Source organism: Notamacropus eugenii, chromosome 2 (assembly GCF_028372415.1).
Source record: "Notamacropus eugenii isolate mMacEug1 chromosome 2, mMacEug1.pri_v2, whole genome shotgun sequence".
In the NCBI taxonomy this organism is placed as follows: Eukaryota; Metazoa; Chordata; class Mammalia; order Diprotodontia; family Macropodidae; genus Notamacropus; species Notamacropus eugenii.
In genome coordinates this window covers 161677860-161703697 of record NC_092873.1, presented here as the reverse complement: position 1 = coordinate 161703697, position 25838 = coordinate 161677860, and the positions used below count along the sequence as shown (strand labels likewise).

General features: G+C 36.8%; 1 protein-coding gene across 4 annotated transcripts; it reads left to right on the top strand.

Moving 5' to 3' along the window:
- CNR1 (cannabinoid receptor 1) lies at positions 1-25838 on the top strand. 4 transcript variants are annotated; one of them, XM_072642798.1, is made up of 3 exons: positions 1-165; positions 1372-1460; positions 19990-25838. In XM_072642798.1, the coding sequence occupies exon 3, from the start codon at positions 20052-20054 to the stop codon at positions 21471-21473; it is 1422 nt and encodes a 473-aa protein (XP_072498899.1). In that variant the 5' UTR covers positions 1-165; positions 1372-1460; positions 19990-20051; the 3' UTR covers positions 21474-25838. The 4 variants fall into 4 exon arrangements, with proteins under 4 accessions (XP_072498899.1, XP_072498901.1, XP_072498898.1 ...); XM_072642800.1 differs by lacking the exon at positions 1-165 and adding an exon at positions 10479-10583 and having other exon boundaries at positions 511-1460; XM_072642797.1 differs by lacking the exon at positions 1-165 and adding an exon at positions 637-886.

The following is a 25838-nucleotide window of genomic DNA, read 5'->3' as shown; positions in this document are numbered from 1 at the left end:
GATGGAAGTGAGAAGGCTGGGCGCCCTGGAAAGAGGACAGGTGCCTGAGGAAGGAAGACAGGTGGTGAAGCAGCAGCTCAGGTGGCACCTCGAGGCCCTCCCGGGGAGACCCGAAGGCATTGGATGGGTTTTCCTCAGCTGCTGGCCTGCGCTGAGTAGGGAGAGGTAGTCCAGGCTCCGGGAGTCTTTTCTTTCTTTCCTTCCTCCTCTCACTCCGCCTTCCCCAGGCCACCCAGTTCAGTCTGGTCCCCGGAGGAAAAGCGCGCCCCTGCTCCAGCAGCAAGGTGATACTCTTGTATCTCACCAAGGTGGCGATCGAGAATGGTCCCTGGGGTCCAGGAAAGTGCAGGCTCATGCCCCGCGTCCTGCCGGCCCCCACCCCAATATTGGCTCACATTTCTGAGCCGACAGGGGTCAAAGCCCCTGGGAGCCCTCGGGCTCGCTGGGGAGGAGGTCGAGCCAGAGCATCTTTAGCCCCAGGCGGGTGGGTACTGCTGCAGCAGCAGGTCTCCCGGAGGCGTCAGGGGGCGGCGGCGGCTGCGGGAGCGAAGTTTGGAGGCTCCACAGCCACCTCCCGTTCATCCTCCCCTCTGCTCTTTGCTCCCTCTCCCCCGCTCCCCTGTCCCTCCCCTCGTAGCTCCCGTGGCGGCGGCGGTGTCTGGGCGGCCGCTGCCAGGGACAGGACAAAGGCTCATTAACACGTGATGGGACCCGAGCTTCATAAATGGGACTGGAGAGAGAGAGCGCAAGAGAGACAGAGAGCGAGCAGGAGGAGGGAAGAGAAGGAAAAGGGAAAGAGAGCGCGCGCAAGGGACAGAATCGGGCGAGCAGAAGAACCAGGCGCACTGGCCCAGGCTGGCTGGGGGACACCGGGAGAGCAGAGGAGGCAGGCGTCCCCCAGCTGAACTGGGGCTTGGAGACCGTAGAGAAGGAGGGGAAAGGGAAGGAGGAGGATTGAGAAGAGAGGGAGGGGAAGGGGGCGACAGGAGGGTGCAGCTTCTCTGCCCATTTCCTTGCAAAAGCTTGAGACGGGAGCTCCTTCTCTGAGTAGGGGGTTAGATCAGTGGGAGAAGAGACTGTGAAGAGTGCTGACAGGGGCTTGAGCAGACAGGCAGACAGACTGACGGACACACCCCACTCCACCCTAGCTTCGCCCACCCTACTCCTCCTCTTTCTTCCTCACGCCCAGCGGCACCGCCTCCCTCTCTTTTCTGCCTTCTTCTCCTCTTCTCTCCTCTTGGGCTCACTCTCTTCTTCATTCCCCTAGCGCCTGGGTCTCTGGCCCTGACCTGGGGCGGGGCGCCTTCAGTGCTCCCTGCCCTGGGCGGGGGTGGGGCATCTATAGAATAAGTGTGGGATCTTTCATTCTAGCTGCGAAGCCTCCATCCACAACGTTTGTCAAGAGCCCCAGAGGGACTGAGGGTACCGGATCTCCAGCGGAGGACCAGGGAATGAGAAGGGTAAGGATTGGAGGAGTTCCACTGGCAATACTTTTCTGCTTCCCGCCCCTGTGGTGCTGACCAGGGTGAGCCCTGAAGCGGCTGGTGCGTGCTTTTCTTTTTCAGTGTATGCGTGTGTATATGTACAATTCATGCATCCATATGGTTATTTAAATATCTAGCTGTCAATCTGCTTTAATGTTCCTTTCAGTGGTCCCCTTTTCTTTTCTTCCTAAGGTTTCTCACGCCCTTCTCATTTCGTTATTAAATGTGCACTGACCAATATCTGTCGTATCCATCTGTATACGGTTGTAGAAAATGAATAATAGGAAATGTTTGCAAATTGGATTTTTGGGTTTGCTACTGAATATCTATAAGCATCAACAAGCATGTCATTTCAATTCAAACTGATCTCTGCACCAAACCTAGAACCACAGATAAAGTGAGATCTTAAGTGCCTTATAAAAGCAATACATAAGAAACAATAAACTTTCTGGATAGCAAAATGCAAATGAGGACAGAGAGAAAACAAATGCTAAACACTGAACTAAAACCAAAATAGTAAAAAATGGAACTAATTTGGCTAATTCACAACCTGGTACTAAATGCATTTAATTTTTTTAAAAAAGTTCTTTCCTGGTTCTAAGTTGGAACCCTTAATTCTTTTTACTTGTCACAAATGATTGCATATTAAATGGCTATGTCTGCATGGAAAAAGTGAGGGACCGTGTGATCATTTGCGAGTTTAAAATATACATGAATTCTAATCTTAAAAATTGTTATTCTTAAAAGCTTTTAAATTAAGACAGTTGGAAGGAGAATAAAATATTTTAGTTTCCTGATCATGCATATGCACGTGTGTTTTTTTCTCCAAATAGTGTTGCTTTTGTTGCTATATTGGCATATTAAGACACCTCAGGCATTTAATCTAATGAGGGATAGAACAGGTTTTTATGGTCTTAAATATGTTATAGGAGTTTTATTGGCTCTGTGAACTGCTCCTCATTTTTTATTACCACCTAAATTAATATCTTTTGAACAATAGGGGGGAAAGCCAATTTCTTAAAAGAAACTCAGTACACATTGAGGACCGATGATGTCACCACTAATATTAATCTATTTCCTTGTATATTGAGAAGCTCATAGCAACTAGACTCTTAGGTTCCCAAAGGACTTTATCTGACTTAAAGTGTTGCTTTTCTAATCCTATCCTACTGGTAATTTACAATGGACGACATTCTTATTGATTTTTTTCTCTGAGGTTTTTCTTGGTCCTCTTTTTCTCTTTCCCAAAACTCAATTTTATCAAAATATCCTTTATATTTCTTTAAGTGGTGCCAAATTATTTTTAGACTAAATATTGATATGAAGATGGTCCTACCCTTGCTTTTATGTATATATGTACATTTATACACACACACACATATAAACCTGAAGACAGTTGTTTGGAATTAAAATAGTATTGTAGTTGAGGAAGAGATTTAAACTTGGTCCCATATTAGTGTTAACAAACTTGTTAATTTTAAGTAAGCTATTAAAAAGATTTACTACAAAAGACCTCTTTTTGTTTCAAAGATCTCCTCCTCAACATGGGAAGCCCTCTTTACCAAGGTATGTATCCAATACATGATGGGGGAAGAAAACCTCACTGTTTTCCTTACATTCAGTGTGGGTAAGATGTTGGTAGAAAATGGAAGTCCATAGTTTTGCACCATTTAGGTAAAAAAAAAATTACTGTTTTGCACACATAGTACCAGAAGATAGATTGCATGTACATATGCAAAATGCTTGATATCAGTATATATATATGCACACATACATATATAGTCTCTTGTGAATAGTTATATAGTTTTTAAAGGGTAAGACATCTAATTTGATTGGAATTCTAAACTTCTAATTGTTAAGATGAAAACTTAAATGTAAAAGTGTGTTGCTTTGTCCAGCTGTTATTTCTGTTTTTTTTTTTTTTATTGTTATCCTTTTCCCAGTGGAATATGTTCTTCTCTGTGTTGCTTGTGAGGCTGTCCTCTAACAAGCTTAGTTGCAGGATCAGTGTGTTCTTTTGGCATTTCAAACTGTTAAAATAATGAAATTATTAAATGTTACCAAGATGAAACTGTTGGAAATTAAATCTTCCAAGATAATTATTATGTATCATGTGATAGCCTACTTAACAAGGAACTACTTGGAGGGCATATCCATTTCTCTTTCCTTAAGAAAAGCCTCAAGGATTAGATTGATGATAACTATTGGGTATGAAGTATTAGTTTATTAATTACTGAAACAAAGCCTGGAAAACTTTTTAATGATATCAATTCATCATTTTAAAAAACTGCTTTGGTTTAGCCTGAGCATCATAACTGTGGGAAAATTTAAATATATTCTCAGTCTCCTTGCAGATTAGCATATGGAATTAGACTCTAAATACTTGACTCTATAAGATTAACTATTTGGAAATGGAATTAATGTTTGTAGCCTGCTTTTCACAAAGCCTCTAACAAATATGTCTTGCCTAAAAAACAAGTTGGCAAATGAAAAAATTAATTATTTTCCATTAGCTATCCAGGAATGCTACAGAAGAAAAGTAATAAATTAAATTTGAAAATAGCTCACAACATGTGATTAGGGAAGTCAGGATTGGGTTATGGCTTCTTGAATTTGGTTAGTAAGATGAAGCCTGTTCTTTGGGTTGATGTCTGCTATTCTTGAGGGTAATTATGTTAGCCCAGTTGCATAGAGAACAAGAGTGTTCCCTTTCTACTAAAAGGATGACATGTCTCAACCAATGTAAGTCTGCCTCTTCTGTTTTTTATATGCATGATTTTCCAATCCAAAAACAATATTAGAAACAGACAGATTTTTACTCTAACTCTATGCTTTTGACTCAGTTGCAACATGGATCAAAAAATTTCTTGAAAATTGTGATTAAAGGCAAGGTTTAACCATCACATACCTGTCTTCTTTGAGACTGCTTGCTCTTTTGACTTATTTCTGGTTGATTAAACATTAGTAAAGCAGTTTTAAAAGCAAATAAAAAAATCTAAATTAGTCTGGGTATTTTGTACTGACAGATTTAACTTCATGTCTTTTATTTGATTTATGGTTCTTTCTAATCAATTTCTTGTAGAAAATATGTCAGTATAATTTAAGAAACTCCATTTTTTTTTAACTTTCTGTGGTAGTATAATGTTTTTAGCCTCCACCTAACTCACTCATACATACATATGTACATATAATATTCATAGGTGAGACTATTTTATCCTTATGAAATGTTGCATCTTTATAGATATCTCTAAAATATCCTCAACCAACAGAAATCATAACGCTTACTCAGATTGTATAGAATAGAAATTCCATTGCCTGTTTTGTACCACTACATGCATATATACATGTGACATTTTCTATAAAGGAGTATCATGGTAAAAATAATAATAATAATTAATAATAATAACCTTACCATCCTTTAACATTGGAGTACTTGGCTGATTTAAAATATATTCTACATACACTGAGTTTTGACCAATTTCAAAGCAGCTATGCAGATGGACATGCAAGGTTTAAAAGATGATGTTCACCTTGAATAATGAAGCTGTTCATGTTTACAAAGTGATCTTTCTAAACTTCCTCTGTCCAAGAACATTCTTACAGATATGCCAGATGAACAGCGATGGCATTCTGTTGTGAGTTTGATGTTAAATGCTTTAATACAGCAACTCTATCTCTTTCAGGTCTACCTGTTATTTTTATTTACTCAGAAACTAGTATTTTCCTGGTATGAAGAGACGTTGAAGATAGTTCTTGCACAGAAAAGTAGATAATTTTACCATGATATGCTTCATAGAATTATGTCATCATGATCGTAAGCAAATTATGGCTATAAACAAGTACATAAAAAAGAAAATTTTAGTGATTCCTTATAGCCTCTGACTAATAGTTTGATGTACATAATCCTGTAATATAAAAAGTTCCATCTAGAACTTGTTTCAGTATTAATAGTTCAGAAATACTCCCATAAAATGGTTGTTCCATTTTCAGTCTAGAGATTCTTCTAAGAGCCTTAAAGAAAGTTAACTTTCTATCTTAAACAGGCATGCATAGCATTTAAATACATCTTATTCCATTCCCTTAAAATTCTAAGGACAATGTGGCTATGTAAACATACCCTTAATACAAATGTTCATATTAATTTCCTTCATGTAGAAGCATCCATCTGGTGCATTTCACATCCAAATTACTTAATGATACATTGTCACTTGGTACCATTTATATAATTTTATGTCAGGCAACTCTAAAGATATTGGATCTCTAAAGATATTGCATTTTGATTGATTATCATCTGTCTTATTGTGGTTCAGACTTTTTAAAAATGCGGTGGAAACATTGTTTACTCATCCCACCTGAGAGAATGTTCAATGTTGAGCTTTAGCAGTTGTTCAGGGAATACTATGAATTCTATTTCAGACCCAGCTAGAGTAATTTTCACACCTGCACTTCAGGAAAGTTCCCAAAGATGGTTAGGGGAAGGGGGGAAATATGAGGATGTTTTGTTTAATTTTTGTTTTTCTTTTTTTAAATATGTGAAATGTGGCTGATATAAATAGTCATCATTGGTAGCTAACTTTCGTCACTTAGAAGGTACTAGTGTAGGAAGAGGCTTTTGAATCCATGATTTCCGTTAGTTCATAAAATGGAATTGGAGTTTTATAACTGCAAAAAAGGAAACAAGTAGGATTTTAGTTGGTTTATTTCCCTCTTTCCTTCCCCCCAGAATAGGTGGTAAGTGACTTTTCCAGGTCAATATTCCCGTTTTAGTATTCTTTTGCCAATTACCCCCACCTTCCTGGATTTGCATATTATTCAGTTAGAATTAGGAGTTTGGATTGGTTGGATAAAGGATATTGGTGATCTTTCAGCTTAGTTAATTATTTATGAGCATAACTTTGAATTATATTATGGGTTTTATGGTAGTAGAAAGAGTGTAGCATGGGTTTTTAAATTAGGCATATATTATAGTTTGTTTTTCTACCATTCTTACAAATTCTATGTAATTCCTTTTTAAAGAAAAGCAGAGGCATATTTCAAAGATGTGTACCCTTGCCAGGCAATCTGGTGTAGTGGCTTAATATGCTGGCAAATACATTTAACAAGTTGTTTATATGTGTCAACAGAGTATTTAAATGGCATTAAAATACTAATATAATGAGAAAGTTAGTTTCCTTACATGTTTTAGAACCCAGGAACACTTATGGGAGACCTTCCTTGTCACCTCTTCACCAGTTTTTGGTCTTTTCCCTTTTTTAGACTGTTTACTGAAGTGAAAGTGTAATTAAAGAGGATTGTGTTTCTGCTGAGAGTGCCAAGAGGGAGAGAGGTGCATTTAAATCAGTGGTATATTCCTGTACTTTGACTACACCTCTTGTCTCCAGACACATATGTTAAGTGATTCTCTGAGCTGAACTTTGATAGGGGAAGAGGCTGAAAAAAAAGGAAATTGTATCACTATGAACCCATGGTCATACTGTTCTTTCTTTTAAACTATTTATAATTTAAAAGTCAGCTTGATTTGGTCCTTACTGGATTCTTAGGTGATTTGTTTACTCCAATAAAAGTGAACCAAAATTTCAAAATCCGTCAATCCTATCTCTTTAGGCACTGGAAAATTTTTGCCTTCAGAATTAATTCCAGTTAAGGTGGACAGTATATGCAATGTGGGGAAAACAAAACAAAACAAAAAAGTTATATAATTAACCAGTTTATGTAGGCAAATATTTGTCAAAAATTATTTTTGCAAACAAAGGATTTTAGTTATGGAAAAAAAGGATTGGCCACTTCTGAAAAGGCTAATTTTCACTCATTATAGAAATATTACATAGACTTTTATATTATCTTATTTGAATCCTCTTTAAATACCTTATATTATCTATATACAGTATATTATCTAATATACAGATATATTAGCTGTATCTTAATTCATTAATAAAGACATTAATAATTGCCTAATTATCTGATTTATTGAATTCATGCTTTCTGAAGGAGCCACACTGCCTAAACTTTGAAACCCTGCTCATATATTTCTCACTTTTAGGGTTGATTTTTAAAAATTATCTGGCCCTCTTTATAGAGTACTAAGAGTGGCATAATTAACTGGGTAGTTCAAGCAAAACCTTTGGCTATGGGCCTGAATTACTTGGGTAATCACAAAGACCTCTATTTCACTTTGACTACATAGCCCTGGTTCTAGATCCTGCATTGCAGCATTTAGCTAGAGTTTTAAAAATTATGCATTTTATAATATGAAAAAGTGACTTGTAATTATGTTTACATTTTTCACCTTTGCTTTTTTAAAATAGATAAGCATGAGCCCCTAAGCAAAGTTATTGACAGTAAACATATATTTTTTCAGAATCATACATGCGAAAAAAAATTGGATAGATTCTACGAATAGAATTAAGAAAACTTTGCTGTGTAGAGTTATTAATTGTTTCTGTGTATTTTGTAGCTAAATGTACACTAGATGTACTTATAGTGACTCAAAGCCACTTTCATTTTCTGGGCTAAATATATAATAGCATCCTTTCTGAATAAGTCTAGAAACCCAAAGAATTCAAAGACTAGAAAAACTTTCAGAGAACATCTCCTTTTTACTCTTACCCCTAGATAGGATTACTCCAATACTATTTCAATTAGAGGAGAATTTTTCAATTTTTTTTTTTTTAAAAAAAAAAAAGATCTCTAGGAAAGGACATTCTAAAATAAGCAGATTCTCTTAGCAACCCATTCCAGTGCTTCAAAAACCTGCACTAGTGGGGAAGTCTTCCTTTAATTCAGATTTGCAGTCTTCTTATGGCTTAATCTCATTTCTTCTGTCTTTTACAGCCAGTTGCCATCTGTACAATAACATCTTTTATTCTTAAGAAGACTACTATTACGTTATTTTTCAGCCTTTCCTTACTTAATACTGAATATCAGTCCTTTTAACTACCTACTGATCATTTTATTTTGAAAGTTAAGAGACTCTTTTCTGAACCCTTTCTAAAGTTTCTAATGCACAGCTCATTTCAGAGTCTGAGCAGTGTTATAGGAAAAGAATTGCCTCTTGGCTTGTCTAAGATTTTGATTTGTATGAAAGACAACAAATTATAATAGAAAGAACAATGAAACTACAGTTAGAACTTGGGTATGAATCCCACCTAGAGCACTTAGTACTTGTGTAACCTCAAATAAGTCACCTAAATGCTCTGAACCTCAGTTTTATCATCTATAAAATGAGGGGGCTTGACTCAATGACCTCCAAGGCCCTTTCCAGCTCTAGATCTGTAATCATATGATCATCTGTAAAATCAAGAAATAAGACAAGATAACCTCTAAGTTATGTGCTAGCACTAAACTGAGAATCTTAAGTTTCATGCTCACTTTTTAAATCCAGCACTATATAGCTGAAGCATGTTGAACTTACCTCATCTATCTCTTTCTACTGTGCTATTCCTGTTGTTCTTTACTATTTAGTAGCTTCCCTCCTCTCTCTCTCTCTCTCTCTCTCTCTCTCTCTCTCTCTCTCTCTCTCTCTCTCTCTCTCTCTCTCTCTCTCTCTATCTCTCTCCCTTCCCCTCCTTTTTCCCCTTAGGCTGCATTACCCATAGATGTTGCAGAATTTTTCCCTTCAGTGCTTTTTACCGGGATAGAAGAAACAAACAGCTTTAATTTTTGAAATTATATTGACAAGAGAGAGTGTTTTGAAGCAAATCAATGACTATTAACCCCAGTTAAAAAATTTGGGCCAAGTCTAACGTATTTGTGAAGTTTGAGTGGTCGGTTTCACCATTACAAACTTAATTAGGTTTATGCTGATTGAGAATTCTATGTACCTTTTCAAGGTATGACTGATGGTTTAACTATATACTTAATAGAATGAAGAAATAAAAATTACCTGTGTTGTGACTTTCAAGATCTTTTCAAACTCTAAAGAATGAAAACCCAAGTGTCTCCTAGAAAGAGTGATATAGTTATTTTTGCAATTGATTTTGGCCTCAGAGACATTCTTCCCCTCTTGCTCTTAACATCTCTTGGCATAGGTATATCTTTGACTTTCAGAGGAAGAAACATTTTGCTTTACTTTCATTTATTTACAAATTCCAAATATTCTTAATTTATTTTGCTTATATTAGAATTTCCACATACCATTATGCCTAGGAAAGGGCAATTGAATTTATTATTTTGTAGGCAACAATAACAATTACCCATTTCCCCCTAAATAACATTTTCTCATTGAGTTTTGAATTAATTCATTCCTGAAATACATAAAACATTGAAGCAGGAAGATAGATTGCTCATCCACATAGATAACATCCACGAAACTCATGGCCACTGAACGAAAACCAAATTGGCCACTGCGGGTTTGTAAATGCCGCTCTATCAATGTCACTCTATCCAGTGGTTGGCATTTTACACAACTTCTCTGGAAGTTGTGAAAAGTCCCTTGTGTGTAGAGAAGCTAATCCGGGAAAGACTGATAAAAGCTAATGGTCATTTTTGTAAAGAAAGAATTGATTGACTGTGCATTAACTTAGAAGTTAAAGTTCAGGAATATATAATTAAAGTTCTAAGTACACCTTAGACATTATGTGCCTCTATATCAGTGCCAGCTATTGTCCTTGTAACTTCTGAGACATACACATGTGTATGCATATACACATACCTATATATAGATACATAGATGTGTGTACAATCTGTATAAACATATGTAAATAAATATCTCTTTAATAAATTTATGTACACATCAGGCAAAGATTGAAATAAAAAATATTTATCTGATGATGGTTCACAGACACTACTTGCAGGTATTTTAGTTTTTTGTAGTGAGGAAAAAATTTCTGTGATTGATAGCATTGGTACTTTTTATGAAATCACTTCATACTCAGATGACTTATCTATTTTGGTTGGATCATAGTGTGGATTAGGCTGTTTTGGATTTGATTCCCATTCAAGACCATTAGCTTTGGAGGAGAAAAACTATCAATAAACATATACTTCTTGTCCCAGTCATCTGTCTTGCATATGCACATCCTGGGTCCCAAGATATGTGACTTGGCACAGCATGAGCCACAGCTAAGAGGAAGAAGACCTCCATGGACAGACTGATAAGAGGTACCATCTTCAGCTATGGATAACCCATTATTATTTCATTATTATAGATCTCGTTATTATTGAATACTTTAATAACTAGGTTTACTTGTTCAATTCAAGCAATGGGACTATACTTAAGTGGGGAAAGGACTGATAGAACTTACTTCCTTGTCCTCCAAGGGAAAGTGATACTATTCTCTAAATATGTCTGTTGGGCCACATACCATGTAAAAGGTCGGTGGACTAGAAAACGTTAAGGACCATAGCCAGTAGTCACATTACTATAGTAAATGGATATATTTTTGTCATAGGCATGAATTCATTGACAGTGATGGCAAGATGATGGAAGCTCACTCTAGACTGTAGTCTAATTCCAGGGAAGAATAAAAGGAGAGTCTTTTTTTCCCCTCTACTCACTGATGAGTAGTGTCTTTTCTAGAAGACTGAAGCTAACGCTGATTTTAAGCCAAATTAAATTTCTTAATTTTTAGAAGTCTCTTTTAAGCTTCCATGTGCTACCTATGATCTACTTCATCACTTACCTTGAGGAGATCTCTAGGTCAAAAAGAGAGTTGTCCCCAGTCACATTTTGTTGCAATTTTCAGAGCCATCACTAAAACCACCAAATAGTGTTTCTCACAATGTAATAAACTGTCCCCATCCTCCATTTTCCCTCTTCATTATAAACCTTTGAAATGGTCAGGTTTAATTAGTTTTGACTTTTGGTGGACAAGGCAACAAAGTGGAAGGGTTATAGACCAAGGGTCATGTAATAAATCAGTTGCTTCCCTAGGGTTAGAGCTTCCAAATTATGAAGTTATTCTGAGTAATTCTGAGTCTATTGTAATATGTAGAGAAGCAAGAACCATTTTCCTAGTGCATGCCCTTCCAGCATTCTGTGAGGCTTGCCTTTGGACCAATGCATGGGGGTGGGGGTAGGAGATAAAAAGGAAGAGGCTTCAAGTGGTCTGATTCTCTGACCCTCCTCATCTCCATCCAATTCTGCCTCTCTTGCCCAGAATTGTTTTGAGCCGTCCAAGTACTTAGTGATTTGTTGGTAGTGGGAAATCAACCATTTTTAGTGAAAGAATTCAGGAATCAGAAAGTCTCTTTTTAATTCATGTTTTGAATCACACAAATCATACTCCAAAATTATTTCCTGAAGCTTAAGAAACAAGGCTCTCAAAAGCTGGGCTTTATTTAAGTGTTGGGTCTCTCCTAGGACCGCAAAGTAAGTATCTTTTTGCTAACTCATCAAAGAGAAAGGAAGTGAAAATATGTTCCTGGCAAAGTGGGAGGGCATGTAACACATTTAAAATTTTTTACTTTGAATCTTTATTATTGAATGCTGGGAAGTCAAAACTGTAGTAAGAGAATATATTTGTTTTATATGTTCTAGCTATTAGAAAAGAATTGATATATCTTTACTTTTAATAACCAAATCTCATTTTAAAAGGGTCAGTATCCATGAATATTTTTGTATGTGAGACGTTGTCACTATTAAGTTGAAACCCTTTTTGTTTTTTTATTTAAAAAATGTTATATGAGTAACACTTGATTACTCTCCCTTGCAAAATATGAAGTGATGTGTCTTCATATTATTAATATTTTATTCATATATTATTTATTATGAAACATCAAGTGTAAATAAGTAAAAAAAGAAATAAGTAAAAGGTGGGCATTGGAAAGGATGGTTTTTATGCAGTTTGCAAGGATGATTCACTGTCATCTAATTGTGTAAAAGATCCAGGGGTGTTTAGTGTCATTTTCTAAGTTGGAATGTTTGTGTAAGTGTTTTAAAGAAAACATGTTTATGTATTGAGTTTCATGAGTTCATGTGGACAGCATTAAGAACAAAGTGGTTGGAAATATTTTCAAATCAAGATAAAACTGAAAAATAGGAGCCTTGATTTGTATTTATATAGTTGTATCTTAAAGAACTGTTTTATCTTTAGTAAAACACATATGTATGTGTATATGTGGATATACACATATGTATGTATATATTAGTTGTTTCCACATCTCCATGAAGAGTCTCCAATGGTTGGTTTTATGTTGTTTCTAGAGGATATAGTTATTACTTTCATTCTACCAGTGAGATATTTATAGAGAACTAAAGGATTAGGAGTCAACAGACTATGCCCAGCATAATAGATTTCTTTTTAATATTGGAAAAGATGTTAGTAATGATTCAAGTTAAGTGATTACATACTTTATCTGAAATATCTGAATAATAAACTCAATTTTCCATTTTACTCTGGCTCAGGAGGAAAAGGAAACAGTCTAATCAAGTTACTTGATTAATTATTACATGGAATTATTAAACCACATTGAATGAGCACAATTCTGTAACAAATTTTAGTTGTTGACTTGTACAATCCCAATAGTAATAAATACATGTCTTTGATGTGATGAATTTTGCCCAAGGGAGAAAAAAGGTCTACTATATCTATTGAGAACCTGATTTGGATATAATCTATTTAAAATAGCTTACTAAAATGTTCCTTATTAACTGGGGGACATGTATTGGCAAGAGATTTTTACAAAATTGAATTAGAAGGAATTTGGACTCTAAAATTAAGATACTAATTCATTTAATAAGTATATCCAGTGAGATGTCTCATTCTTTTAAGCCTTTCATAAGTCTGTTAAAAATAACACAGAACCATTGAACAGGGGAAAATAAGTTTAACACAGGACCAGAACCTTTTCTATTTTGCTACTCTAGAACTCTCAAATGTTAAAGCAAAAAGAGACCTTAGAGGTCATCTTATCCAAGCTCTTCCCCAAGTCCACATAATTAGCAGCCAAGCTGGATGTATATCCCAAGTTGCTTAACTCCCTACTTCAGTGATCATTTGATTTCTCAGTTTAGGCAAGATGAAAAATGTTTCCCCAGTGTTTCTGAACTCACAAAGTTTAGTGGAGGGTACATCAAGAATCATAGTTTCTAAAAGTTGAAATGTATCTCCCAGGTCATGTAATCCATCCAATTTCTGATTCTACATACTGGTTTTTGAAGACTTCCATTCCATCTTTTGGATACCTCTAATTTTTAGGAAGTTTTCCCTAACACCAAACATAAATGAACCTCTTTTCAACATGTACCCATTGCTTCTAAATTTACTGCAATGCTCAAAAAAAACCCCAAAAAACAAGTTTAATCCTTTTGTGTGACAGTCTTTCAAATGTGGTTGTGTCCACCTCAATCTCTTCTACAGGCTAATCATGTCCATTTCCTCCAGTTGATCCTTATGTAGCATGAACTTGGGACAATACCATCCTGGTTGTCCACACCTCTGAGTATTCTCCAGCTAACCAATATCTGTTTTATAATGTAGTGCTCAGAATCAAACATAAAGTACTCATGGTTTTATCCGACCAGAGCAGAATACTGCAGACCCATTACCTCTCTAGTCTTGAACATTATACCTCTCTCAATTCAGGCTAAGATTACATCAGTTCTGAGATTACAGTTCATTAAAACCTCCATGACTTTTTCAGACAAAATGCTATTAAGCAATACCACCCCAACTTATACCTATGAAGTGATCCTTTAAATTCAAGTAAAGATTCTCCTCATTAAGATTCATCTTTCCCAATTTCACTCAACTTTCTAGCCTTTTCAAGACCTTTTTGGAATGTGTTATCCAGCATGTTCACTCTCCCTCTGTAATTTACATCATCTGAAAATTTAATAAGCATGACATTTATTAGAGCATAATAGGATAAGAGACTTAGAGCTGGAAAATACAATAGAGATACTAGACATCACTCCAGATCCTTCGTTTTACAGATGAGGAAACTGAGGCAAAGCCAGGTTAAATGGCTTGCCCAAGATCACAAGCTATTATGTGACAAGGATGGGATTTAGACCCAGGGCTTATGACTTCAAATCCAGAACCTTTCCCACTGTACCATACTGCTTTTCTCTATGCCTTTATGATTATTAAAAATATTAAATAATATAGAGCTAAGCAAAGATGGTTGGATTACTATACTGAAGGTCTTCCAAGCTGACACCATGCCATTAACTTCTATTTGGATCCAGTCATTTGACCTACTCCAAATTCATCTAGTTGTACTCTCTCCTAGCCTGCATTGTATCTTCTTGCTTGCAAGAGTAGAGTGAGAGACTTTATCATACACTTTGCTAAAATGTAGATAAACCATATCTGTAGCCTTTCCTTGAAACAAGTGCAATATTCCTGTCAAAAAAAATCCCAAACAAATCAGTAATTGAGATTAGTCTGGCAAGGCCTATTCTTGATGAAGACATACTGAATCTTTATAGTCTTTATTTCATTTTTCAACATGACAGAGATTCTTAATATAAGGTCATGGCCTTGTTTTAAAAAAGTATTTTAATAGCTTATTCCAGTATAATTGATTGCCCTAAAATCCTACATATTTCATTTTATTCATTTAAAGCAATTATTTTAAGAACAAGGCCATAGGCTTCAATCAGAATGTCCAAGGTATCTATGACATGAAACAGGGTAAGTACCCCTGGTCTAGAATTTTTCTAGGAATCAAAGTCAAGTTACCGAGATCATAGTTTGCAAACTTCATTCTCTTCTCTTTTTTGAAAACTGGAACATTTTTCTGTCTCTACCTCTGTGGTACCTCTCCTATTCTTCATAGTCTTTTAAAGATCACTGGCAATGATCAAGCTATTTTCAATACCCTACAATGTAGTTCATCTGGGCCAGATTCATTGAACTCATCAAGGCAATGGGCTGCTTTCTTATTACCCTTTTAATGAGTATCAACTCCTGATATGCTTTATTTTATCTTTTCCAGTCCAAAACTTCTTGAAAAGTCAAAGAGGAGCACATTGGAGCACTGATCTGTTATCCATACCAAAGGAAGTCTTATCTCAAGTTTGACCCCCTTTACCCCAATATAGCTTAAGAAATTCTTCCTTTAAAAAGTTATTTTTCATTTTCCTTGCTGGCCTCTCAAATAATTTTAAGCTTTAGCACTTCTGAAACTTATTACAGGACTGTGTCACATTTCTGTCTTTAGCCTGTTATCTGCCCTAACTTCCATCTTCACTACATATCTTAGTAAATACCATTTTTTTTTTAGAAAGTTGGGTTTTGAGTTCACTGTGCAACCACATTAACATCTTTGCTTCCTTTTTTTCACCCTCATGGGAACTGATTTTCTTTGGAATTTTAGAATTTCACTCCTCAGAATTTTCAATCTCCTGTGGGCTGACTTTTCCAACAGAATTTTAATTCACGGCACCCTACTTACCTTTTTTTGCACGTTTTGAAATCACTTTCCTACAATTTAGGACTCATGTTAGACTATTCTCAGCTTTCATCCACTCCATTACACACTCTAAGATTGAATGGCAACTTTCTCCCAAGGTTCCCATCATTTCCATTCCATCAACCAGTGTTCTCCTTTTTGGTAGGAACCAGACTCCAAAATAGAACTTTCCCATGGTGATTCTTCCTTATTTTGAAGTGGTACTGTATTGGATTAAAATAAACCCCCAAAATTCAATGTCAATGTGGATAATTCTTCATCTTTTGTGTCATGGACCCCAGTGGCAATGTGATAAGGCCTATGGACCTCTTCTTACAATAATTTTTTAAAATCTTGATTAAAGGAAATAGGAAATTTTAGTTAGAGATTAGTGAAAATGTTTTCACATCCACATTAATGGACTCCTTGAAATTTATCCATGGGTTGCTTAGGGGTTTGTGGAGCCAGGATTAAGCCTTCCCACTGTAGAGGATCCCATTGTTCTATCTGTCAGCTATCTGTCAAATTTTGAAAATATACTACATGAAGGAAAGATGGGAGCTAACCCAATTTAATACAGATATCGACTACACGTCTTTTCTAAAAGAAAAAGCATACCAGAAACAATCTAGTTCTTAAAACTGCCACCCCAATGAAATCTGTGATTTGGGTGAAGATTTAGCTGGCATATAGACATTCATCTCAGGAATGAGAACATGAAAGCTAAAACAAATCAGGTGCCATTCAATTATACTAGCAAAAAAACCATGGCCCCAATTAAAGTATTTTTATTGCATGCCTAGTATTTCCTAGCTGTCAGAATTGTGATTTTAAATACTATGGAAAATTGATAGAAATTAAAGGTAGAAGCTCAATTTAAAAACTGATACTGCAATCTTGAAATGCCTTTGACAGTATCATATGCTGACAATTTTTGAGGGGAGCAGTGTGGAGGTGTGGAGAGGCAATTACCCAGAAATTAATGCATTTTGCCAATATAACTCAATAGACAGTATGTGGGTGGCATCGTAGGTACCATATATAGCTCAAATGGACCCAGTATACTGTCTATATTAGAAGAAGCAAAATTCTAGTAAAACCCATTTAGGATGTTGTTGAGTCACCGTTTTACTGCAACTTTAATAAAAATCAACTGCCAATTTAATAGGTGCAGCCACACATTTTGCCAGAGATTTCCAATTATGATTTTCCCAGTAGCAAACACAAACAAAATTAATGTCAGCCACATTCCCTAAAGCCTAAACTATATTACTAATGAACTCCCAAGTACTCTCAAAGAAAACTCTCAATGCAAAAACAATAAGGTGGAAATTACTGTAATAATCCAAATGTAGAAATAGAAGGAAGAATTATTGAAATGCAGTGAGAGATTAGTCTGTCATGATCACATTAACTTCGTCATTATCACAGCATATGAACAGTGGCATTTAAAAATTACTACAATACTCTAATAGCATGAAAATTATATGATTTTACTTCCATCTCCCAACCTTACCTTATATTGGATGATGACTAATTATATAGTAGGTCACAAGTGAAAGGTTATAAAGTTGGCTTTAATGTGAGTATATGATTACATTTAAATTGGAATTTTGGTCACGTGCAGTAACCAAATTGAGTCATACAGATAAAAACCTTTGGCATCAGAGAATTTGGGTCTGTTATATTCTTAATTTGCTCAAACATCTTTGAGGACCTCCTCATCTAAAATTTTTTTCCCAGAATCGTTCTTTGTGGTGGTGGTGGTGGTGGTGGTTTTTTAGACTAGGTCTTCCTGCTTGCCCAGACTGAAAATGCAGAGTTGATCAGTCCAGATGCTTTGATCTGCTTAATTTCTGAGCAGCCACTTAGTTCCACCTTAGGCAGCCTGGTGGAACCCCACACCCAGGAGTTCACCATTCTGGTGCTCTTCTGAGGGCTGAGACCTGATGAGCTTCCAAAAATCCTACTGAAGCTCAAAACTCCCAAACTAAAGTGATCTACTAGCCCCCACCTCCTCTCCAGGTATTACAGATTTGTGCCACCCAATCTAGATCTGATGCCTTACTTTTAATGAGTTGCGTGAGCTAAAGAACAGATTTTCTTGGTGAGAGATAGAAATGGCATTTGAGCAGATGATCTTCTTTAAGGCTAGTGTTGGCCAAATACCTGAAAGAGGCATCTGTCTCCATGTATGAAAAACTTACCTGAAAGATAAGATGGCTGAATGATCTTTGTTATAGATCTTTGGGTGTACTGTAGTCAACCTACTTCATGCATCAGGGCACAGTACACAAAGAGGTATATAAGATGACTCCAGCTCTGGAGAAGTTTATGATCTAGTTAGGAGCATGAGATGAACATACATTGAGAAAACTGAAAATGCAAAATAAATTATGAAAAGTATCATGCACAAGAAGGGCTGTTGAAATTTAGAGGAGGAAAATGGCAGTAACTGTGGTGAGGGACCTGTTCACTAGAAACGTGATTTTTAAGCTGGGACTTGAAGATTGGGTAAGAAGTACATACAGAAAATGGAAATGATTTTTCAGGGAGGAGGACAATGGCAAAAATCAGGAGGCATAAGACATGTTGGGGGAGGGGGAGAGAAGGGAATTGCACATAAATAATAAAAATAGCTTCATAAGTTTATAAAACTAGATTTACAAAACGTCTGATCTTCTCTATTACCCTATAAAGTATGTACTACAAGTATTGTTATTCCAATTTTTCAGATGAGGAAAGTGAAACTTAGAAAAGATTAGTGGCTTGCCCACAATCACATAGCCAATAAGTATTCAAGGTGGGCTTTGTACTCAGGTGTTGAGTAACTCCAAGGCCAGCATTCCTTCTGCTCTATCTATGACATTGTTCTTGAGTAGACGAGTCTAAATGTAGTAGTTCATGAAAGGAAGCAGTATTAGAAAAAGTTAGAATCATAGTTGGTTGCTGGATTGTGGAGAAATCCCTTGAGTGGGGACTTTTTTATTTTGGTCTTTGAATCACTAATGTCATAGTGCTGGGGCCCATTCCAGTTCTTAATAAATGCTTATTATATTGAATTTTCTCCCCAGTTAGCTTGTAAGTTCACTGTAAATGAGGAAAATTCATTCATTTTATTTTGTTTCTCATAATGCCTAGAGTCAGCATAATGAAATTTTTTTTTAAGTTTGATATTAGAATCAGAGATCTGGGTTTGAATCTAGCCTCCAACATTTATTAGCTTAAATTCTTCCTTCATCATGTTAGTCCTGCATTCAGCAACTTTCATGGTGTATATTCATGGACATGAAGAGATCAATCAGACCAAAGTAGAGATTATATTTGAGTGAGTAGATAGAAACAAAGATAGGAGCAGATAATGAAAGATCTCAAAAGCCAGGAATGAGAGCTTACTTCTTGGGTAAATCACAACCTCCCAGGAACTCAGTTTCCTTTTGTGTAATAAGAGAAGGTTGAACTCTGGAGCTATTATCTCTTAAGATCCCAGTGATATACAGGACTTAAGGGTATAAAGAACAAAAATCTATCAGTGCAGCTGACAGAGCTGTGACCTGTGAAAGAGATGTTTAGTGTAGAAGATTCTAGATAGAGAAATGATGACGGCAATACTTAGTGGTATCCCATCTTTTTGTGGCTTTCTCACAAACTAGAAATTAATTTTAATGCTTTTGAGAACAGTTTGATCCATATCCAGACTGTATCAGGGGCAAGATTCAAACTCAGATCTCTCTTGATTGTAGATCCAAGGCTCTTTCAACAGATTTTTGTTAATGGAGATCAAGCTTCCTACTCGATTCCATAAGTTGTATAATTGTGTCATAAAATAGTACTTAATAAATTCTAGTGTTTACAGAGTACCTATTATCTTTATGTGCTAGTCACTGTGCTAAATGATTTACAATTATTCTCAGTTCTTCATAACAACCCTAGTAGATAGGTGTTATTATTGTCCCCGTTTTACAATTGAGGAAACTGAGGCAAGCAGGTTAAGTGACTTTCCCAAGGTCACACAACTAGCAAGTGTCTGAGGTCAGATTTAAAATCAGGCCAAGTCCCCTATCCACTGTGCCTTCTAGCTGCTTAACTTTGGAGCTCATTGTTTAAAATTTTGTGTCTCCTTGGTTTTATTTTCCTTTGACTGTTTCTTTGTTTTCTTCCCACTTAGGATTCCCTCCCCTGTGTTTCTTCTGGGTCCATTAAAAATTTGCCTAATTGAAGACAGGGGTTATGAAGTCCAGCCTAGATGGCCTCGCAGACACCACCTTCAGGACCATCACGACAGACCTCCTCTACGCAGGCTCTAACGATATTCAGTACGAAGATATCAAAAGCAACATGGCTTCCAAACTAGGATATTTCCCACAGAAGTTCCCTTTAACTTCGTTTAGGGGTAGTCCATTCCAAGAAAAAATGACTGTGGGAGATAATCCCCAGTTAATTCCATCCGACCAGATAAATATCACAGAGTTTTACAACAATAAATCTTTATCCTCATACAAGGATAATGAGGAGAATATCCAGTGTGGAGAAAACTTCATGGACATGGAATGCTTCATGATTCTAAATCCTAGTCAGCAGCTAGCCATTGCAGTATTGTCCCTCACACTGGGCACTTTTACAGTCCTGGAGAACCTGCTGGTGCTGTGTGTAATCCTCCACTCCCGGAGCCTCCGCTGTCGGCCCTCCTACCACTTTATTGGTAGCCTGGCAGTGGCAGACCTGCTGGGCAGTGTCATTTTTGTCTACAGCTTTGTTGACTTTCATGTGTTCCACCGGAAAGATAGCCCAAATGTATTTTTGTTCAAACTGGGTGGAGTGACGGCTTCCTTCACGGCCTCAGTTGGCAGCCTCTTCCTAACGGCCATTGACAGATACATATCCATCCACAGGCCACTTGCTTACAAGAGGATCGTCACCAGACCGAAGGCTGTGGTAGCGTTTTGTGTCATGTGGACCATCGCCATTGTGATCGCTGTGCTCCCCCTGCTAGGATGGAATTGCAAGAAGCTCCAGTCAGTTTGCTCAGACATCTTTCCTCTTATTGATGAAACCTATTTGATGTTCTGGATTGGCGTCACCAGTATTCTACTTCTGTTCATAGTGTATGCTTATGTTTATATATTGTGGAAAGCACATAGTCATGCAGTCAGAATGATCCAACGAGGCACTCAAAAGAGCATCATTATTCACACATCAGAGGATGGCAAAGTCCAGGTCACAAGACCTGACCAAACCCGCATGGACATCAGGTTAGCCAAAACCCTGGTCCTTATTCTGGTGGTCCTGATCATATGCTGGGGTCCGTTGCTTGCCATCATGGTCTACGATGTCTTTGGGAAAATGAACAAACTTATTAAGACAGTGTTCGCCTTCTGCAGTATGCTCTGCTTACTGAATTCTACCGTGAACCCTATTATATATGCTCTGAGGAGCAAGGACCTGAGGCATGCTTTCCGGAGCATGTTCCCCACTTGTGAAGGCACGGCACAGCCCCTCGATAACAGTATGGGGGAATCCGACTGCCCGCACAAACATGCAAATAGTGCAGGCAATGTTCACAGGGCTGCTGAAAGTTGCATCAAGAGTACAGTTAAGATTGCCAAAGTAACCATGTCTGTGTCTACGGATACCACAGCTGAGGCATTGTGAGCTGGAGACTTCCTCAGTTACATTGGGAGAAAAGAAATTAGGCTTTTTTTTGGTTTATTTGTTTGTTTAAAGGAGTCTATCCTCTCACAGTTTTAAGTTTACCATATTCAGTTAAAAGGTAATTGTTACAATGATCATTAATCATTTTAGACAATGAGAAATTAAAACAACTCTTCAAAGGTTTTACAATTAAGAAAATTGGTTTGGTTTGTTTTTTTTTTTAAGCATGTTACTTGAGTCATCCATGTTTGACTACATAAAGGAAAAACTTCTAGTGAAATAAATGGAAAACTTGTGGGGGAATATGATTCAAACTTTAAATAGCTGTTTGGAAAATTCCATCAAATAAGTAAAGCCTTTGTAACCATAACTTTCATGCTAATGTAAAATGTATTTGATGTCTATAAGTAACAGAGGTTTCTGTCCCCCCCCCAAAGTATGGAATTAGAAGTATTTTGTAAAACTGTATTGTCCTGTGAACTGTGTACTGATGTTTATTACATGTTATTCATATTTGTCTAGTTGGGCAATATGGAAAGATAACAGACTTCTGTGGAAACAGTACAGAATATGCAGTAGATAAGTCCCAGTGAAAACTCTTATTTGCAGTCACCAATGACTTTGGAAATCCTATACTTTATTTTCTCCACTATTTTCATGCTTTCTTTTGACAATTCAAATATTCCTAATCCTTAATATTTTTGTTAACACAACATAAGAATAAGAAGAGAATAAAGACCCATCCCCATAATGAACACTAGTCATCAACCCCAACTTTGCAATTGGAAGTTGCAATTTCGAGTTCTAAAATAATTCAGTTTGCATTTTCTTATAAAGACATTTAATTAGGGTCTTCTGGACTATTGCTGTTTGGTTCTGTAATGTATGACTCCAAGAACTGAAGAGTAAAGGATTAGTAGCTTTTTAAACCAACACCTGGCTTTTTTCCTTGTCTTTAGATATTCCCAGGTCTCTTTAAGACAGCATGTGTCAATCTTAATGTAAGGTGTTATCACTGTGCCATTGATGTATACTTGAAGAGTATTGCATTCTTATATTCCAGGTTTAAGTAGATTCTCTGCCTGGGAGGCCAAACAAGAGCCTTCATTTATTTTAATTGAGAAGAAGTATTGTCTGGATTAGTACAAGTATACTATGTGGGTGTGAATTTCCATGTATGTGTGTGAGTGTATGTATGCGTAGATCATAAATGTGTGTGTGTTACGGTGATATTATAAAGTTAGGAAACTGTGACTAGGTGTAAATTGTATTACTTGTTGCGCTCTTTGCACATGAATTCAGTTTCTAAAATTGAGTTCTTTTCAACATCTTGGTTAACTAAACTACAGAATGCAAAAAAAAAAAAAAAATCGGAAAATTTTCATCCATTTTGAGTGAGTATGCCAAGCATTAAAAAGTATCCTTTAGTGTTACTTGGGAACAATAGTTATCAAGGAGCAATTGATTAAATATATTCAATGAAAAACCCTGTATTTTCAGTGCTAAAGAAAATCATTGTAATTTTCCAACCTGGGGCACAGAATATTAAAAAATATATAAGGAGGCAGCGTGGTACAGTGAATAGATAAAGGGATGGACTCAAAGTCAGGGAAAATTGTGTTCAAGGGTCTTCTCTGCCACATACCGACTACTTGACCCTGAACTAGTCGCTTAAGCTCCCCATCACTCTAGGCAATTGTGAAAGATGATAAACTGTAAACTAGCTGCCTACCTGCATTGGTAAAGGGAATTTCCTCATTCAAGAGTTCTGTCCTCATCTATCTCTAAGGAGGCTGACCTCATTTTAAAAGATAAATGTGCCTCACTAAACCTGAAATCATTAAAAAAAAGTAATAGTTCATCTAGCCTTTGTGAATCCTAGTTTTAATGGCACTAAAGAGATCTCAGACATTCCTTAAATCCACCTCTAATGAGGCATGACTGCTCATCACAGCCTACATGGCCCAAGGAGATGGTGGGCTGGGCAGCTTATTTAGATACTGCAGAGATGCAGCCTTGATTATTGGAGCCTGACTCACTTTTGGAGCCCAAATCAACAAGATCATCCCTCTTTTTTATCCCACATTCACTTGGTTGATGCTCAGACCTCTCTGTCTTGCATTTACTGTGCAAAATCTGCTTTTATGGGACTGCTGTCCCAATCCAGACAGTTGACTGAAATTTATTGATGAGTAAAAATTGGTCAAAATGAGGGGTTTTTTTTAGGCCTCAATCTTTTATTCTTTCACAATGTCATAGGGACCCAGAAATGGACATTCTGCCAGGAAAGAATGGGATTTCTTAAGAGGCTGATAAACTCTGATGGATTTTATTTATAAACAATCTTCTCTCCTTCCAGAGACAAATCATTACTCCTGCAGCGCCCTGAGGCCAGGTCTGTACAACACAAGGTGAAGTGGAAAGTTTGCAATTATCTGGTCAATTTAGTGGGGTAAAAAAAGTTTCTCTAATATTCTTATCCCCTTTCTCCTCATTCTCCCATCCCACAATTATGGTCTCTGACCAAATTGCTCTGTGGGCAAAACTGGAATTGACTGTCTTTATGGCTCAAACTTGCCTCAAATTCTCTGTGTTATCTCTGGTCTGTGCAAATGAGGCCTTCAGTACTACAGTAGTAATGATATCTCTGTAGAGAAACAGAGGGTTAATTTATGAATAAATTCCACTAGGGACTAATAGCCCTTTTAGAAATTAACCATTCTTTTGCCCCTAACTTATCCAAAGTAGTTATCTGCACAGTTCAGAATTCACAAGGTAGCTACCAACTCTCCACTCTTGTTATAAAACTCTGGCCTCCTTGAAAGTGAGTGGGAGGAAGAGCTGGAAGAAGGCCAAACATATAAAATAAATAAATCTAAGATCCTTTTTTTGAAACTGTGTTCCTGTGAATTCAATGCAGATTTTGTAAATTTGTTGTGCTTTCAAGATCTAAACTGTATGTAATAAATCAAGGGACAATGGGGCTGTCAGCACTAAACTTGGTGCTTATCTATATAATGAGAAATAGCATCTTGTGAGATACTATGATGTATCTGTTACAATACCTTACATACATACTTTCTAAACTAGTTCTGCACATTTTGTATTTTTTTTTAATCACTTGGTAACTCAAGTGACTAAAACATACTCCCTGCTGCATATAGTCACTAGAATGACAATAAGTTAACAAATCAGTTCCTTAAACAAAGTTAGTTTCTTTAATGTGGTTTACGTGTGAGTATGCTTTAGGCAATCCTGCTTCACAGCCATCAGCTTTCCATTGGTGATTAAAAATTATCACAACAATTCAACAAGTCTTAGTCCTAAGTACTTCACCAATGAGGGCCATAGTTCATGAAGGGCCTTACTCCCAGCTGACTATTTCTGTTTAGGAGCTGACCCAAGCACAGAGTTACTTTGGCCTGGTCTTCACAGCTGCAATCAACTCAGTAACTGGTCACCAAGCTCAAATTTCTTCCATTATATGTACATATGTATAATGTAAAAGAAACTTGAGGTTTACGATGGGCTAAGTCACGCAGATTGCTTATCTAAACAAACACCAGCTAATTGTCAGGACCCCATAAAGCTGTGTGATGATACCATCAGAAGCCAATGAGATTCTGGTGCTTCAGATGGCTTCTGCAAGAAATAAGCAGCACCATCCGCTGTGGGAGAATTTGGCCCTGCTTGAATAGCACTGTAGTTATCATTCTATCTGTCCGTTTCAGGTGTTTCGTATCTGTAAAGGAGACCACCTATATCATGTGCAAAATTAGACTCCTCATGATCTAATTGTATATTTGTATGATATTTTAAGATCTAAACGCTGTGCTATGGATAAAATGGTTTTTTCTTGCACTGGCCCTCTGATGAAATGTTAATGTTACCTATTGTGACATAGACAACACATTTTATCTACTGATTTGGGCTGAATGTATGTAAATAAGTTTAAAAAAAAAGCCAGATGCATAAGCAGTGGCCTAAAAATCAGTGCTTTTCAGATAGGGCAGTGTGTTTAAATAGCTATGACCGCCTAAAAGCTTTCTTCAGATAGATTCCATGTATTGGGTGCTGGGGATATGTGGTTCCCCAAGAAGGGAAACATTTTCTTGTAATAATAAGCAGCTGAGATGCTGGATTATCTGAACTTTTATTTCTAACGTTTCAAAGTGAAGAACATAGCTCTTTATTGTCTGTAAATCTAACATTATTACTTTCTCTTAGAAGAATATTGTATTGTTAGATGTTTGTTGAGCTGGTAACATCCTTGCAACCGCTTCAATATCCTTGTTACTAATCTGTATGAAACTTTGTACACAAGTTCTGGTAAAATTGTCATTAAAAGTAGCTTCAACCATTCAA

Coding starts and splice junctions, on each gene's coding strand:
- CNR1 (XM_072642798.1), top strand. CDS start 20,052: ATGAAGTCCAGCCTAGATGGCCTCGCAGACACCACCTTCAGGACCATC.